This window comes from Polyodon spathula, chromosome 4, assembly GCF_017654505.1.
Source record: "Polyodon spathula isolate WHYD16114869_AA chromosome 4, ASM1765450v1, whole genome shotgun sequence".
Taxonomy (NCBI): Eukaryota; Metazoa; Chordata; class Actinopteri; order Acipenseriformes; family Polyodontidae; genus Polyodon; species Polyodon spathula.
Genome location: NC_054537.1, coordinates 34,047,488 through 34,062,330, shown reverse-complemented (window position 1 = coordinate 34,062,330; position 14,843 = coordinate 34,047,488). Strand labels below are relative to the sequence as shown.

The 14,843-nt window shown below is 39.4% G+C and overlaps 1 protein-coding gene across 2 annotated transcripts in view; it reads left to right on the top strand.

The window, feature by feature from the left end:
• The first annotated feature begins 6,767 nt into the window (after positions 1–6,767).
• Positions 6,768–14,843, top strand: part of LOC121314448 (E3 ubiquitin-protein ligase mib1) — a 94,832-nt gene continuing 86,756 nt past the window's right edge. For both annotated transcript variants that reach the window (XM_041247734.1, XM_041247733.1), the window contains exon 1: positions 6,768–8,150. In XM_041247734.1, the coding sequence (XP_041103668.1) occupies positions 7,922–8,150 (229 nt within the window). In that variant the 5' untranslated portion in view covers positions 6,768–7,921. The remainder of the gene's footprint in view (positions 8,151–14,843) is intronic.

The following is a 14,843-nucleotide window of genomic DNA, read 5'->3' as shown; positions in this document are numbered from 1 at the left end:
TTTTGGGCGCAGAAGGCCAGCGCATTCCCTCGACTTTGGAATTGGCTGACGACACGTTTAAAGCAGCTGTTGATGACATTTCGTCCCCCGGCAGAATGTTCTTCTCAATCGCTTTCAGTTTAGTCAGCGAGCTTAGCAGCTGGGTGAGTCAATTATACAGTTCATATCGGCATTGAGAGAGGTAGTACAGCACTGCAAATTCGGAGCGCTGCAGGGACATTGTCTGGTGGCCAAACATCGACCAAGACATCGAGCTCATAGTCAAGGATTGCACTGCATGCCTCCTCAGCGGCAAGTCTTGTCCACCGACTCCTGCCCCTCTGTCTTCTGTGCAGTGGCTGTCCGCACCTTGGAAGCATCTCCAGGTGGACCTCTGTGTTGATCTGCATGGCGCTCCAGCTCATGCTCGATATCTCTTAGTGGTGCATGACCTTCCTTCAAAGTGGCCAGAAGCTCTGCCGATGGGGTCAGTCACTACTCAAAAAGTGATTCAAAGGCTGGATTTGTTGTTTACCACTTACCTGGCAGAAAAAGCTATAAAACACATTAGAACAGCCGTATACAACCCCCAGGCTAATGGAGACGTGGATCGCCTCAACCAGATGCTAAAGAATGGCATTCGTGCTTACCTAACCAAGGGCTCGCACTCAGAAGCAGCTCTTCTGCAAACCCTCCTACACTTCCGTGCCGCTAAGCACGCAACTACAGGGGTGTCTCCAGCGTTACGGATGATGGGAAGGGAATTACAACTCCCTCTTGATCGCCTTAGTTTTGCAAAGATTAATCCTGCACCGTCAGTTACACATTTGGACATAGAGGCTCAGCAGCAGCATATGAAGCTGAGGTTTGACCAGTCCAGGAGGGCCAAACCACCTACATTGCAGAAGCAGGACTGGGTACATGTCTGGCTTTCCCGGTGTCACAGCAAGCTACAGCCTCGATGGTCAGAACCGTCACAGATCATAAAAAAGCTGGGTCCAGCTACTTACCGTCTACATGATGGGTCTTGATGACATGCAGATCACCTGTGGAAGATTCATGTTCTGGTGAAGACAGTGTGGGCTAGGAATAAAGCTACGTGTTAGAGAGTGTTTGTTCTGACCTGACACAACAACTCTATGTTTAGGTCTCTTGATTTTTCTTTTAATGCATCAATTTATTCAATTACCATTTATACTCATCATAATTAGCTTTTGTTTTACTAGTCAAAGCGTAATGTGCTGATTTCTCAATTGTGAATTCGATTACTATAACCGGAGTGGCTGCGGGGACATCTAGGGGATAGCAGTTGAATTACAAATGAAAAAAAAAACAACAAAAAAAAAAACGTGTCGCGTAAAACGCAGGAATAATAAATTCCCTTGGTAGCCCGCAGTTTAGCGAACCAAGCTTGTTAATATTCCAATTCTAAGCTGCTAGTGGAAGCAGTTTGGAAACTGCAGTTTAGCGGACCCACCTATTGCAAATTTTGACAACTCTAACAATAGTTTAGAGCAGCGGTTCCCGACCGTGGTCCTACCCCCTGTGTCTGCTGATTTTTATTCCAACTGAACTCTCAATCACTTAACTAGAACTGAGAATTAGCTTAATTAGACCTTTTTAATTGTTTTCAGCTATTAAACAGTTGCAGATTTCAAGATTAGCTATTTATAAGTAACTTGAAATCTGCAACTTTGTAGGTGCTGAGAACAATTAAAAAGGTCTAATTACCCAAATTATTAGTTAAATTAAGGTCTAGTTAAGTAATTGATAGCTCAGTTGAAAGAAAAACCAGAATAGAGAGGGGGTCCCATTTAGTTTTTTTTTCTAAATTAAATGTACATCTATTGTGTGTTTTAATATTTATGGATGATACACCATTACGTTTTAATGAAATTGCTAGTAATACTGACACAAATATTACAATGAAAAACTGAAATATTATTGCTAGCAATTATTTCCACATTATCCAGATTCATTCAATAAAAGATTAAGACACATTCAACTTTATTTAAATATTTAAAACGCATTAGCTGTATTGTGTTTTTCATCCATTTTGTGAACTTTTGTGGTTGAAAGTGGACAGTAGAGGGCAGCAGTGGTTTAAAAAAATAAAAAAATCTCAAGCAGCCGTTGGTCCGTTATCAAGGAGTTTTTGCTGAGGCTTCTGGTGGTGATGTAAAAGTGCATTCCCTGACAAAATAAATATGTAATCAGTTTTATCAAGCAAATTCCCCCAAACCTTTTATCTTCCTTTTCTGTAATGTATACAGTACTGTGCAAAAGTTTTAGGCAGGTGTGAAAAAATGCTGTAAAGTAAGAATGCTTTCCAAAATAGTTTATATAGTTTATATTTATCAATTAACTAAATGCAAAGTGAGTGAACAGAAGAAAAATCTAAATCAAATTCATATTTGGTGTGACCACCCTTTGCCTTCAAAACAGCATCAATTCTTCTAGGTACACTTGCACAAAGTCAGGGATTTTGTAGGCATATAGTCAGGTGTATGATTAAACAATTATACCAAACAGGTCGTAAGGATCATCAATTCAATATGTAGGTTGAAACACAATCATTAACTAGAACAAAAACAGCTGTGTAGGAGGAATAAAACTTGGTGAGAAACAGCCAAACTCAGCTAACAAGGTGAGGTTGCTGAAGACAGTTTACTGTCAAAAGTCATACACCATGGCAAGACTGAGCACAGCAACAAGACAAAAGGTAGTTATACTGCATCAGCAAGGTCTCTCCAGGCAGAAATTTCAAAGAAGACAGGGGTTTCCAGATGTGCTGTCCAAGCTCTTTTGAAGAAGCACAAAGAAACAGGCAACGTTGAGGACCGTAGACGCAGTGGTCGGCCAAGGAAACTTACTGCAGCAGATGAAAGACACACCATGCTTACTTCCCTTCGCAATCGGAAGATGTCCAGCAATGCCATCAGCTCAGAATTGGCAGAAAACAGTGGGACCCTGGTACACCCATCTACTGTCCGGAGAAGTCTGGTCAGAAGTGGCCTTCATGGAAGACTTGCGGCCAAAAAGCCATACCTCCGACGTGGAAACAAGGCCAAGCGACTCAACTATGCACGAAAACACAGGAACTGGGGTGCAGAAAAATGGCAGCAGGTGCTCTGGACTGATGAGTCAAAATTTGAAATATTTGGCTGTAGCAGAAGGCAGTTTGTTCGCCGAAGGGCTGGAGAGTGGTACACGAATGAGTGTCTGCAGGCAACAGTGAAGCATGGTGGAGGTTTCTTGCAAGTTTGGGGCTGCATTTCTGCAAATGGAGTTGGGGATTTGGTCAAAATTAATGGTCTCCTCAATGCTGAGAAGTACAGGCAGATACTTATCCATCATGCAATACCATCAGGGAGGCATCTGATTGGCCCCAAATTTATTCTGCAGCATGACAACAACCCCAAACATACAGCGAATGTCATTAAGAACTATCTTCAGCGTAAAGAAGGACAAGGAGTCCTGGAAGTGATGGTTTGGCCCCCACAGAGCCCTGATCTCAACATCATCAAGTCTGTCTGGGATTACATGAAGAGAGAGAAGCAACTGAGGCTGCCTAAATCCACAGAAGAACTGTGGTTAGTTCTGCAAGATGTTTGGGCCAACCTACCTGCCGAGTTCCTTCAAAAACTGTGTGCAAGTGTACCTAGAAGAATTGATGCTGTTTTGAAGGCAAAGGGTGGTCACACCAAATATTGATTTGATGTAGATTTTTCTTCTGTTCACTCACTTTGCATCTTGTTAATTGATAAATATAAACTATTAACATGTCTATTTTTGAAAGCATTCTTACTTTGCAGCATTTTTTCACAACTGCCTAAAACTTTTGCACAGTACTGTATGTGCACACCAATCCTGGAAACAGCTGTTTGGTTATTATAACCAGGACTTCCTTGAAAGGATGAACTATCGTAAAGCATTAATTTTGAAATGGTTAGTTATTATAGATTACCAATAACATTAAATTAAGAAATTGTAGTGCACTTACAGGTGTGTCAATATGGCACCATGTTTCATATGTAGAAATGTCAGGTTGTACCTTGTACTATAAAATGTACTATAAACAGTATGCAGTCTTAATTAAAAGAATAAATAAAATAAAAAAAATTTGCAATCTCATTTAAACTTACATTGTCTTGGTTAAAGAACATCTAGATGCACAGTAATGCATTTACCTCTGAGTGCAGTGTATGCATGTAGAGAAAGAGGGAATGCATTGGATTACTTAACCATTATGCTACTGTATATACAATAAAAAAAATGTAAAAAATCAATGCATGACAGTATGGTGGGCTCCCCCTGGTGGATAATACTTATATGACTGGTTGAACTATACATTTAGCATAATGCAAGCTTAACAATTAGTTTGTCAGGCAGAATGTACCGGACCAGCAACAATGTTCAAGAACATATAGGATATCATTGAGCCTTCAAGAGGAATCAAAGGATCCAGCCTAGTTTGCATATGCAACCAGTGAAGGGTCCAATGCAAATTAGGAGGTGGGGTACTTTATAATTCTTAAACTGCAGACTAGTAAGAAATATTGGTGCTTAAGGAACTGAACTCAGAGAACAGCGCCATCACTGGTTTAAGGTTTTTTTTTTATTTTTTTTATTTGCTACAGTAGTTATAGTTCATGCTTATAACACACCCAAGAGTGGTGCAAATCTATCCTACTGAACATAGTGCCTCAACTTAGTCATTGTTGTAGTGTTGATCTTTTTGTTTACCACACTTCCACAATACTTTCACTTTGACTGGTGAAGCTTTAAAGAAGTACAAATACATTTGTCTACCCCATCTTAGGGCAAATTACATTCAATTATCTCTAGCCTTTTATCATTACACTGAAGATTTTTTTTGCTTTCTGTATTTGACATGCAGATTTCAAGCAACATCCTGTAGCAAAATAATGTTTTTACTTCCTTCTTCCTGGTACCATATCACTTGTGCTATAGGTCAATTGCAATGGTCTGAGTGAGTGTGCCACATAAAGGAAGGCTGTACATTTTTTAAAGCAAGAAAACTGAAAGATCTGCTGTACTCAATGAAAGTAAACAGTGATAATAAGATTGATAATGCTAATAAGAGGTAGTGCCACTGTCCACAAGTACAGTCAATTTTCAACTTCTCCAGGGTACACAATGTTACAGCATAGAGGCGAGGAGGTGGGGGTTTACTTTGACTGGACCGATGGATAACGAAATTGATTTAAAATCTTGCTTCGCACTTCAGTGACATAATAAAATCCTGTTTTACATGGGATGTTGTTTAGATATGTTCAGAAGCACTATAATAATAATAATAATAATAATAATAATAATAATAATAATAATAATTTGTGACCACAGTTAACTGTGACCAAATAGTTTGGTGCTGTCAATAATACAGTTACAGTACAGTATGTGGATATTTTGGACGTTGTTCTACATGTTTTCAATGTTTCAGTATGCTTTACTTTTCCTTGTAAAGCAAACGATCTGTAAAAACATAACATGGTTAATTGTTTCCTTCCAAAAAAAGAGCGATTTTAGGATATATTGGGCCATATTTTCAAAGCATTTACTCTAGTCTTTAAATTACCTCTAAAATTAAATTACCTCTGACTAATCTAAAATTAATATACCTCTGAAAATTTATATACATCTATATTTATATATATATATATATATATATATATATATATATATATATATATATATATATATATATATATATATATATATATATATACACATAATCAATTCTTAAGGGTCTAAGCACCCCCAGATGAGTCCAATTTTCAGCTTTGCCCAACACCTGGTCGTCTAATGGTTAGACGGAGACCTGGAGAGGCCTACAAGCCACAGTGTCTCGCACCCACTGTGAAATGTGGTGGAGGATCGGTGATGATCTGGGGGTGCTTCAGCAAGGCTGGAATCGGGCAGCTTTGTGCATGAATCAAGCCAAGTACAAGGTTGTCCTGGAAGAAAACTTGCTTCCTTCTACTCTGACAATGTTCCCCAACTCTGAGGATTGGTTTTTCCAGCAGGACAATGCTCCATGCCACACATCCAGGTCATTCAAGGTGTGGATGGAGGACCACCAGATCAAGACCCTGTCATGGCCAGCCCAATCTCCAGACCTGAACCCCATTGAAAACCTCTGGAATGTGATCAAGAAGAAGATGGATGGTCACAAGCCATCAAACAAAGCCGAGCTGCTTGAATTTTTGCGCCAGGAGTGGCATAAAGTCACCCAACATCAATGTGAAAGACTGGTGGAGAGCATGCCAAAATGCATGAAAGCTGTGCTTGAAAATCAGGGTTATTCCACCAAATATTGATTTCTGAACTCTTCCTAAGTTAAAACATCAGTATTGTGTTGTTTAAAAATGAAACTGAACTTATTTTCTTTGCATTATTCGAGGTCTGACAACACTGCATATTTTTTTGTTATTTTGACCAGTTGTCATTTTCTGCAAATAAATGCTCTAAATGACAATATTTTTATTTGGAATTTGGGAGAAATGTTGTCAGTAGTTTATAGAATAAAACAAAAATGTTCATTTTACCCAAAAGCATACCTATAAATAGTAAAACCAGAGAAACTGATAATTTTGCAGTGGTCTCTTAATTTTTATTCGCTATACGGACAGTGACAATCGTGACCACCAATAACCTTTACTCTCGTTTTCTGCCATAGATTGTTTTAGCCTGTCTGGATCAGATATCCCACCCCCCTTTTCGTCATGCGTCGCGCACGGCAACGCCACATCCCCTTTGCTCTGCTCGCTTTGGTTGAGATTGACAGTAATGGCGACGAGCTTGTCTTAAGTTGTTTGGTTTCAACGGAATCAGCTTGAAAATCCATCCTCAGGAGACGGACTACATGCATTCCGATCCCGGAGCAATCGCGTAAAAGGATCTGTAGCTTGGTAAAGAACGGGTAACTCACTGGCGGAACCTTAAAGTTCAGCTATTGGGATTGTGAGGGGAGCACGAAATAATATCCCTGACATCGTGCTGACTACAACAGCCTGCATTCGAATAAAATAAGGTTTTTTTTGTTTCTGCTAAAGAAAAAAAAAAAAAAAAAAGTAAAGCCTTCCAAATCTGGAATTGTTTACAATTACAACACGGCATTTAACCTGACTTGCGTGCAGAGACACGAACCTTTTTAGGGTTCCAATTCGAAGGACGTCTGTTACATTTTTTTTTTCGGAAGAACCCCCCGCTCACAATTCACCGTTTCTAAATTGAGACTATTTGGTGAGATAAAACAGAAAAGTGAAACGGAAATTCATCGCAAAAAAAGTTGAACCCATGTGTGGAACACTTCTGTTCAACGTTTACTTAGACATGTTGAAAATGCTTCATGATATTCTGTATTTAAATTGATACATTTTGATCGTGTATATTGCTGGGTACAACGTATTGTACTTAGCCTAACTGGTTGTAAAAAACAGAAAAGAAGTTTGATGTTGTACTTTTGTTGCACTTTTTGGAGACTTTCCTCTGTCTAGCCGGTGAGAACCATACCTCTAGAATTCCTTTGTTTTGCAACTCTTTGTTTAATTATTGAGCCCTCACTACATATGTGATTTTTAGACGAAAAGAGTCACCAAACGGGAAACTGAAAGGAGTGCTCAGTCCCCCCCCCCCGTTTTGAAAAACACCGCCCTTAATCATCTGTACAACAAATTCCGAACAACTTAAACGAGAACACAACGGCGCAGCTTGTGTGGTAAACCCAGACACAGCAGCGATGACATTGTAAACATCTGCTGTTTTTTTGTTTGTGTGTCATAGACGCATTCAAATATAAGTATATGTGTGTAACAAATTGACTTGTATGAGTTTGTAAGACCTACAATCGTCTGCTTGTGGAACTCGATGCAGAAAACCAACAAATATACTGTGGTTTATCGTGTCATAGTGATTTTAAATGACAACCGGCAGGAATAACCGAGCCATGATGGAAGGCGTGGGTGCCAGGGTGGTTCGGGGTCCAGATTGGAAATGGGGCAAACAGGATGGCGGAGAGGGCCATATTGGTACTGTGCGCAGCTTCGAGAGCCCAGAAGAAGTGGTGGTAGTCTGGGATAACGGGACTGCTGCCAACTATCGCTGCTCGGGGGCGTATGATGTCCGAATATACGACAGTGCGCCCACAGGTAAAACATGTTTTGATTTGTTTTATAAACAAATAAACCCCCTATGCTGCATAATATAATATGTGAATAATGCCATTGCAGGTTTTAAAAGAGATCTCGAAATAATCCTCGACCAAGATAACATTTATTTTCATTATTTTGCGGAATCCCGTTTTAAATAATTTTTTTCATTTGTAGTGCAGGAGTATGTAGTTTTCTGCAATAAGGAACACCCCCTCCAATGCTATAACTTGTAGACTAGGCACAGCGTATATATACCTCGCAGTAAACCCGTACTAATCACTGTAGCATGAACAGGTACTGAAAACAAATCTACCACGCTTTAGAAAAAAAAATGGCACAAAGTATTCAAATGACTTCTTCCTGGTTAACTTCATTTAAATTCCCATATTGTCTTCTTTCCTTTTGACCATCCAACTGTTGGTCTTCAACACTAACAATGGAAGTAATATTTGTCCACGTTGTTTTGCTTTTGAGAAATCAGTTTACATGAGTTTCTGCTTCCTGCTGTTGACAAGGACCACAGCCTGAAGAGTACAGATCCTAGGCGGTGTTGTCCAGTCAGAGATTGTATGGAAAACTCCAGGAGGGTGAAATACTCCTGTGAATAATTGTGGGGCGCTCCCAAATCTGTGGAAACTCCTGTCCTTTACATAGGCAATGTAGAGAACTGTTTGTGGAAAGATACAGTAAAACAGCTTTTGCACCGCCAGAAATACTGTGGGGAAATCCAGTAAAACAGCAATAATACCCCCCCCCCCCCCCCAAAAAAAAAAAAAAACACATTATTTTGTTTTTCATTTCAGTTGTTGTGTACCTCCTTAAAGCCTAGCTTGTTTCTCCTCATTCATTTGTCTGTAGCCTATAAAGTTAAACTACTGAATAGTTGGCTTGGCTGTTTACTAGCACTTTTCACTTGAGTAGTGTACCTGTGCCTTAAGTTGGTACTTCACCCAGGTGGGGAACGTGTGTTGTAACAACATTGGTCATGAGTCTGATCCTGTTTGTAGTGCTGTTCTCATTGTAACCAAAGGCCATCATTTTCACACCAGTTACTGCTTTAACTTCATACCTAGGATAAACACACACCCTTAGCTGATCTGAATTGCATCTTGTGTTATTATTTTGACAGTTTAATGAATGTTCGTGCATCAACAATTCTGTTAAAATAAGTAAAAAAATCAAAACAATTCTGTACCGTAATTACAGAATTACAGAAGTGATAATTATATGTATCCTCTGCGTATTAGGTTGGTAAACCTCTCCGCATTGTTACAGCATTCTCACGTCACAAGTTTAAACACTACCACAGTATGCTGGTCTGTGAATGTGTTATCTTAAGGCAAATTAACATTCCATTTTTTGAGCACAGTATGATGAAGGCAAACCTGGGAAGTTAGCAAAATATAGGACTATATACTGTGACTATAACAAGGTGTTTTGTCAGTATAGAATAAAGCATTTAAAGCTATTTATATTGGCAGAAAAGTGAAATTGATGAAGAAAAGTTGGTACACTGCTGAGTTTACGTGGAATATATATGTGTGCCTACTCTACAAGTTTTGAGGGTTGCACATACAGTGTAGTTATCTTTATGCTGCAGTTATCTTTAATCCCCAAAAATCACATTTTGTAATCGTACCAGTAAAATCACTTCAACTTGCATTAAAACATGCTGCACTGAAGCAGACGGTTCTTTATTTTAGATTTGCAAAGCTGTGGAATGACTGACAGGTCCTCTGAGCTTCTTGCAAAGATGTGTCCCGAGGGCCCTTTGCTGTTCTGCAGCTCTCCATGGCAGCTGGTATTTTTAAGTAGGGGGAGTGTCCTCACTTTGTTGCAGAAGTTGTTCAAAAAGAAAGTGTACAAGTTCAGCTCCCTGTGCCTCTGCTGGCCATATCCCAAAAAATGTGCTTTTCAGCGAGATTGTGATGCATGAAAATATTAAAAGAACATTGACAGTTTTTCAGTCTGTCGAAGCAGCCAGGAAAATTGAAAACAGCAGTATAACACATGTACAAAAGATGAAGTAAAGTGAACTTACTTGTCGGAGACTGCACACAGACTTTCATTTATACCTTGCTGTTTTTTCGTTTGTTTGGTACAGACTAGCAAAAGGAACATTTAATGCTGATGCTGCCTGGGGGGGGGGGCAGTTAATTGTTTTTGAAATCTCAGACAGTCTGGGGGCACACAGATTATATTAAACTTGTTTTTAAAGTAACTCCACTGTTATTTGCTTGGTGGTTTTGAGTCATTTATGTGGCATTGTGTATAGTGCTGACAAGGGTTTTGAGAAGCAGTGTGAAGATTTGGAGCATCAAAAGGGTTTCGGCTGCCTGCAACCTTGGATTTCCTGTCCTGGGGGTTAGCCAATGTACACAAATGAGAGACAACAGAAGTCCAAGGATGTGCTGTGTGCTGCTTTCCATGCCACTTGTTTGACCTGTGTATGTTCTGAAATTCGTAGTATGTGTTTAAAAGGGTGTTGTACTGTACCCTGTTGACCGAGGGGCCAGTAGTTAAACATCTAAACGTAGAGCCCTGCAGGACATCACTTGAAAGGGGCACAACTCAGTGTAGTGTTCAGTCCACTTCCCAATGTTTTGTAGTTTTCCGCAATGCAGAGTATGAGCTCACTAATATTCTGAAGCTTGCATCTTGCACACCTTGTAGTATTACCAGCATGATTAAAAAAAAAAAAAAAAAAAAGAATTGATGGACAACTGCAAACCTGAGAGTTCCAACAAACTGCTTGAGAGCCTTGATGGATTTAGACAGTAGGTCTTGATTGCAAAAGGTCATCTAACGATATATATATTATATATAATATATAATATATACCCATATATATCTATATATATATATATATATATATATATATATATATATAGTGTGTGTGTGTATATATATATATATATATATATATATATATATATATATATATATATATATATATATAGTGTGTGTGTGTGTGTGTATATATATATATATATATATATATATATATATATATATATATATATATATATATATATATATATATATGTATGTATGTATGTATGTATGTATGTGAAACACACAGAGTTGTAACGAGTCACCAAAATTGGGAGTCGAGTCATTGATATGCCAAGCTCGAGTTGAGTCACTTCCAAGTCATTAGTTTTGACTGTTCAAGATGTCTTGATTTAATCAGGTTAGTTTTACAGGAGCAATTTATATGTTTTAGTGAATTTGATCCCTTAATCTACTTATAGGCACATTTTGCCACTGTATAAAGACCCCTTTCTCTGTGCTCAATTTGGTTGGATGTTTAGTAATGAATGATACCACAAAACAAAGAACATATCTAAATATTGTCTCACTTCAACACTGACACTCCCTTAGAGTTTTGTTTCAGATACATTAACCAAATGAAAGGAAATTTGGTGGCATTTATTTTCATGTTGAGATATTACTTCAAGGTTTTAACACACAGGAGACAAATAGAAAAATAAAGAAACTGAGGCAATTTTATATAATTCAGTTGTATATAATTCACAGGTAACAGAATCTGTACTGCATATCTCTCCTCTTAGTGTAAGCTGAGCAATGGAGTGTCTTTTTCCACAAAGGCACAAAACATAATAAGGTGTATGTTGGAGTTCTAATAGCATAACAAAACGTAATACTGTTCTGATAAAAGTATAAAAACAAATTAATCTTTTAAACTTTCTCTCCGGTCAAGTCTTATACGTTAATGTACATATATATAAAACTTTAAAGTTTTATATATATGTTTGTTAAAGTATTAGATGTGACCGGAAAGAAAAAAAGTTTTAAGCCCTGAAATCTTTAACAAAGACTTTAAACATAAACCTCTAGTTTCACAGACCCCGATTAGCACTGACCTTGGCTTACCTAATATTAGTTTAGGTAAACTTCCAAATGTTTGTAGTTTTTGTTAGTTTGCATTAGCTTAACAAATGTGTACTGTAAACAATGCTTTATTCAGAATTAGATTTAAAGGGAAATTTAAAAATACTGTAGCTACACAGCACCAACTCCCTTAAGAGATGTGGTGCCCATAAATAAATAGCTAAAATACATATAACCATACATACATTAAATAAAGAGAATAGAGAGCACCGGATACTTGGCAAAATTTTACTTACTGCAAACGTTTTCCATACATTCATTACCTTCTTGTGTCCTAATAAAACCTGAAAAATAACTCCTAGTCAGTGCTTTTTCTGATGTGTTGTATAATTTGCCCTGTGTTATTTAATTTTTTTAAAAATATTGAATATTGACTACCTACTCATTTTGGAAAGATGCTGCTGTTGCATTGTGGCTAAACATTGTGGCATTTTAATTCAGATTATCAATTTAACAGTTGAAAAAATCTAAAAGCCTAGCTGTATAAATTAGTGGCAGTTACTGGTGCTATGTTTTAAATGCAGTTTATTCATATTGTCGCTTTACAGTGCTGGTAGAATGCAGCTTGCTTGTTTTTCTCCTGGCCGACTGTATAATTATTAAAAGTGAACTCCACCACCGCGTTTGTTTTTAGTGTACTCTGATTCTCCATGTTTAGTTTTTTTCGCGTCCTGTGACAAAACTCCAAAAATCACCATTTTCCTCAGGATTTTCTGTGATCAGTGATCAGAAATCTGTCTTTGCTTCCCGCCTACACACTTTGATTCTGGGGCTCCCTGCAGCTTGTGACGTTATGATCACAGAACGGTGCTATAGGCTAGAAAGATGTTTTCTATTTCCTTAGTAATGGTCTTAACAACCATTGCAGGAATCTGTTTATATGCAAAATGACAAGGTGACTGTGTGTGTTAGAGAGGGGGCCTGTATTGAAAATTTAAAGACGTTTCTTATTGATTTCATCATAAAGACAATGACTTGAGTCAGATGGAGACTTTTTTGCTGAGTCGGGTCACATCTTTTGAGTAGGGACTCGAGTCATTTGATGGATGATCCGAGTCGAGTCATGAAAAACTGCGACTTGATTTTGAGTCATAGCTGTGTATGTGTTTAATATACATATAATATAAATTTTTTTTTTGAGCATCGACGGATAAATGAACAGGGTTCTTTATAGACTCAATTTAAGTGAACTACAGTGATGCAATTGCTGCTTTACAACAGCCCCATACCAGATTGGGCTAATAAGTGATGCCTTATAGTGAGTGAGCTTGGTAGCTCATCTTTGATTTACTTTCAACAGTAACAATGAAGCTTTCAGCTTCCCTAACCTGTACTGTAGGAAGAACGTTAGGTTATTACCATAACCATGGTTCCCTGAAAAGAATGACAACTATTACGGAATGGGAAGAGCCTCTCTGACCTGTCAATCACTGAGCACATATAAAAAAGTTGCTCTATCAGGGCCCTGCTGTGTGGGGGAAGTCCCTCCCACCTCCTGCTGAAGAGGGACATCCTCACAGTAGCATATCGCCAAATCGAAGGTCAGCTGGGGACACAACCTTGAAGGGTAATGGTTGTCATTCTTTTCAGGGAACCAGGGTTATGGTAATAACCTAATGTTCTCTTTCAAGTGAAATGGGAACCGCTACCGAATGGGAACCTGTACCAAAGTTGTGGTGGCTCCAGATTACCGATAAAGCCCCACGGCGATAGCATCTACAGCCCTCATGACGCCTAAGGGCACGCCGCCCGCAGCACCCTAGATCCCAAGGAGGGCCTCACTCTGTTTGCAACATCAGGGCGGTAACGCGCAAATGTCTGACTACCTGTCCAGGTAGCAGTATTGCTAAGCTCATCCAAGGAGGCGCTATGGAAGAGAGCCCACAAAGTCACTTGGACCCTGGTAGAGTGGGCCGTAATGTCCCCTGGCATGGGAGAGTCTGTCTGTTCATACTCCAATCGTATGGTATCCGACACCAAGTATGTTAGACATTGCTTCGAAAGGGCTTGACCCCTAGAGCGGGACCTGTAGCAGACAAACAGCTGGTTGGACGGTCTCCAGGACGCTGTCCAATCCAGGTAACGGTGCAGATCCTTCTCTGACTCATGCGGGGGAGGTCTGAAAGCTTCCAAAACTACTGGTTGGTTAATATAGAAAGATCACCTTTGGCAAAAAGGCTGGGTTAGTTCTTGATATTACCCGTGAGTCATTACCATTGGAAGCCATACAGGTGTCATCGATGGACAGTGCATGAAGCTCACTTACTCTTCTGGCAGACTTAATGGCTAACAAACACACCACTTTGAGGAAAACTGGGCTCAGCTGTGCTGAGACCATGGGTTCAAATGGGGGACCTGTAAAGACCCCCAGCACCAGCTCCAGATCCCACTTGGGGACTGTGCTTTTCACCGGAGGACTGTGCTTTTCACCGGAGGATGGAGCCTCTGGGCCCCTTTAAGAAATTGCATTGCCAGGAAGTGTGCCCCAGTGGACACAGTCACTTTTGTTGTGGCACACAGATATTGCTGCCAAGTAGACCTTCAGAGTAGATGCAGACTTTCCCGGATCAAACAGGTGTTGTAAGGTGGTCAGAATTGTCTCAATAGGGCAAGTCACTGGATCGTGACCCCCAGAAATGCACCAGTTTTGGAATATCTTCCATTTATACGAATACTGAGCTCTGGTGCTAGGCGCCCTAGCAGACTGTAGTGTCTCTACCACTGCATCTGGCAGCCCTTGTCAGGTCAACGGCCAAACCCAGAGTTGGAGCTGGG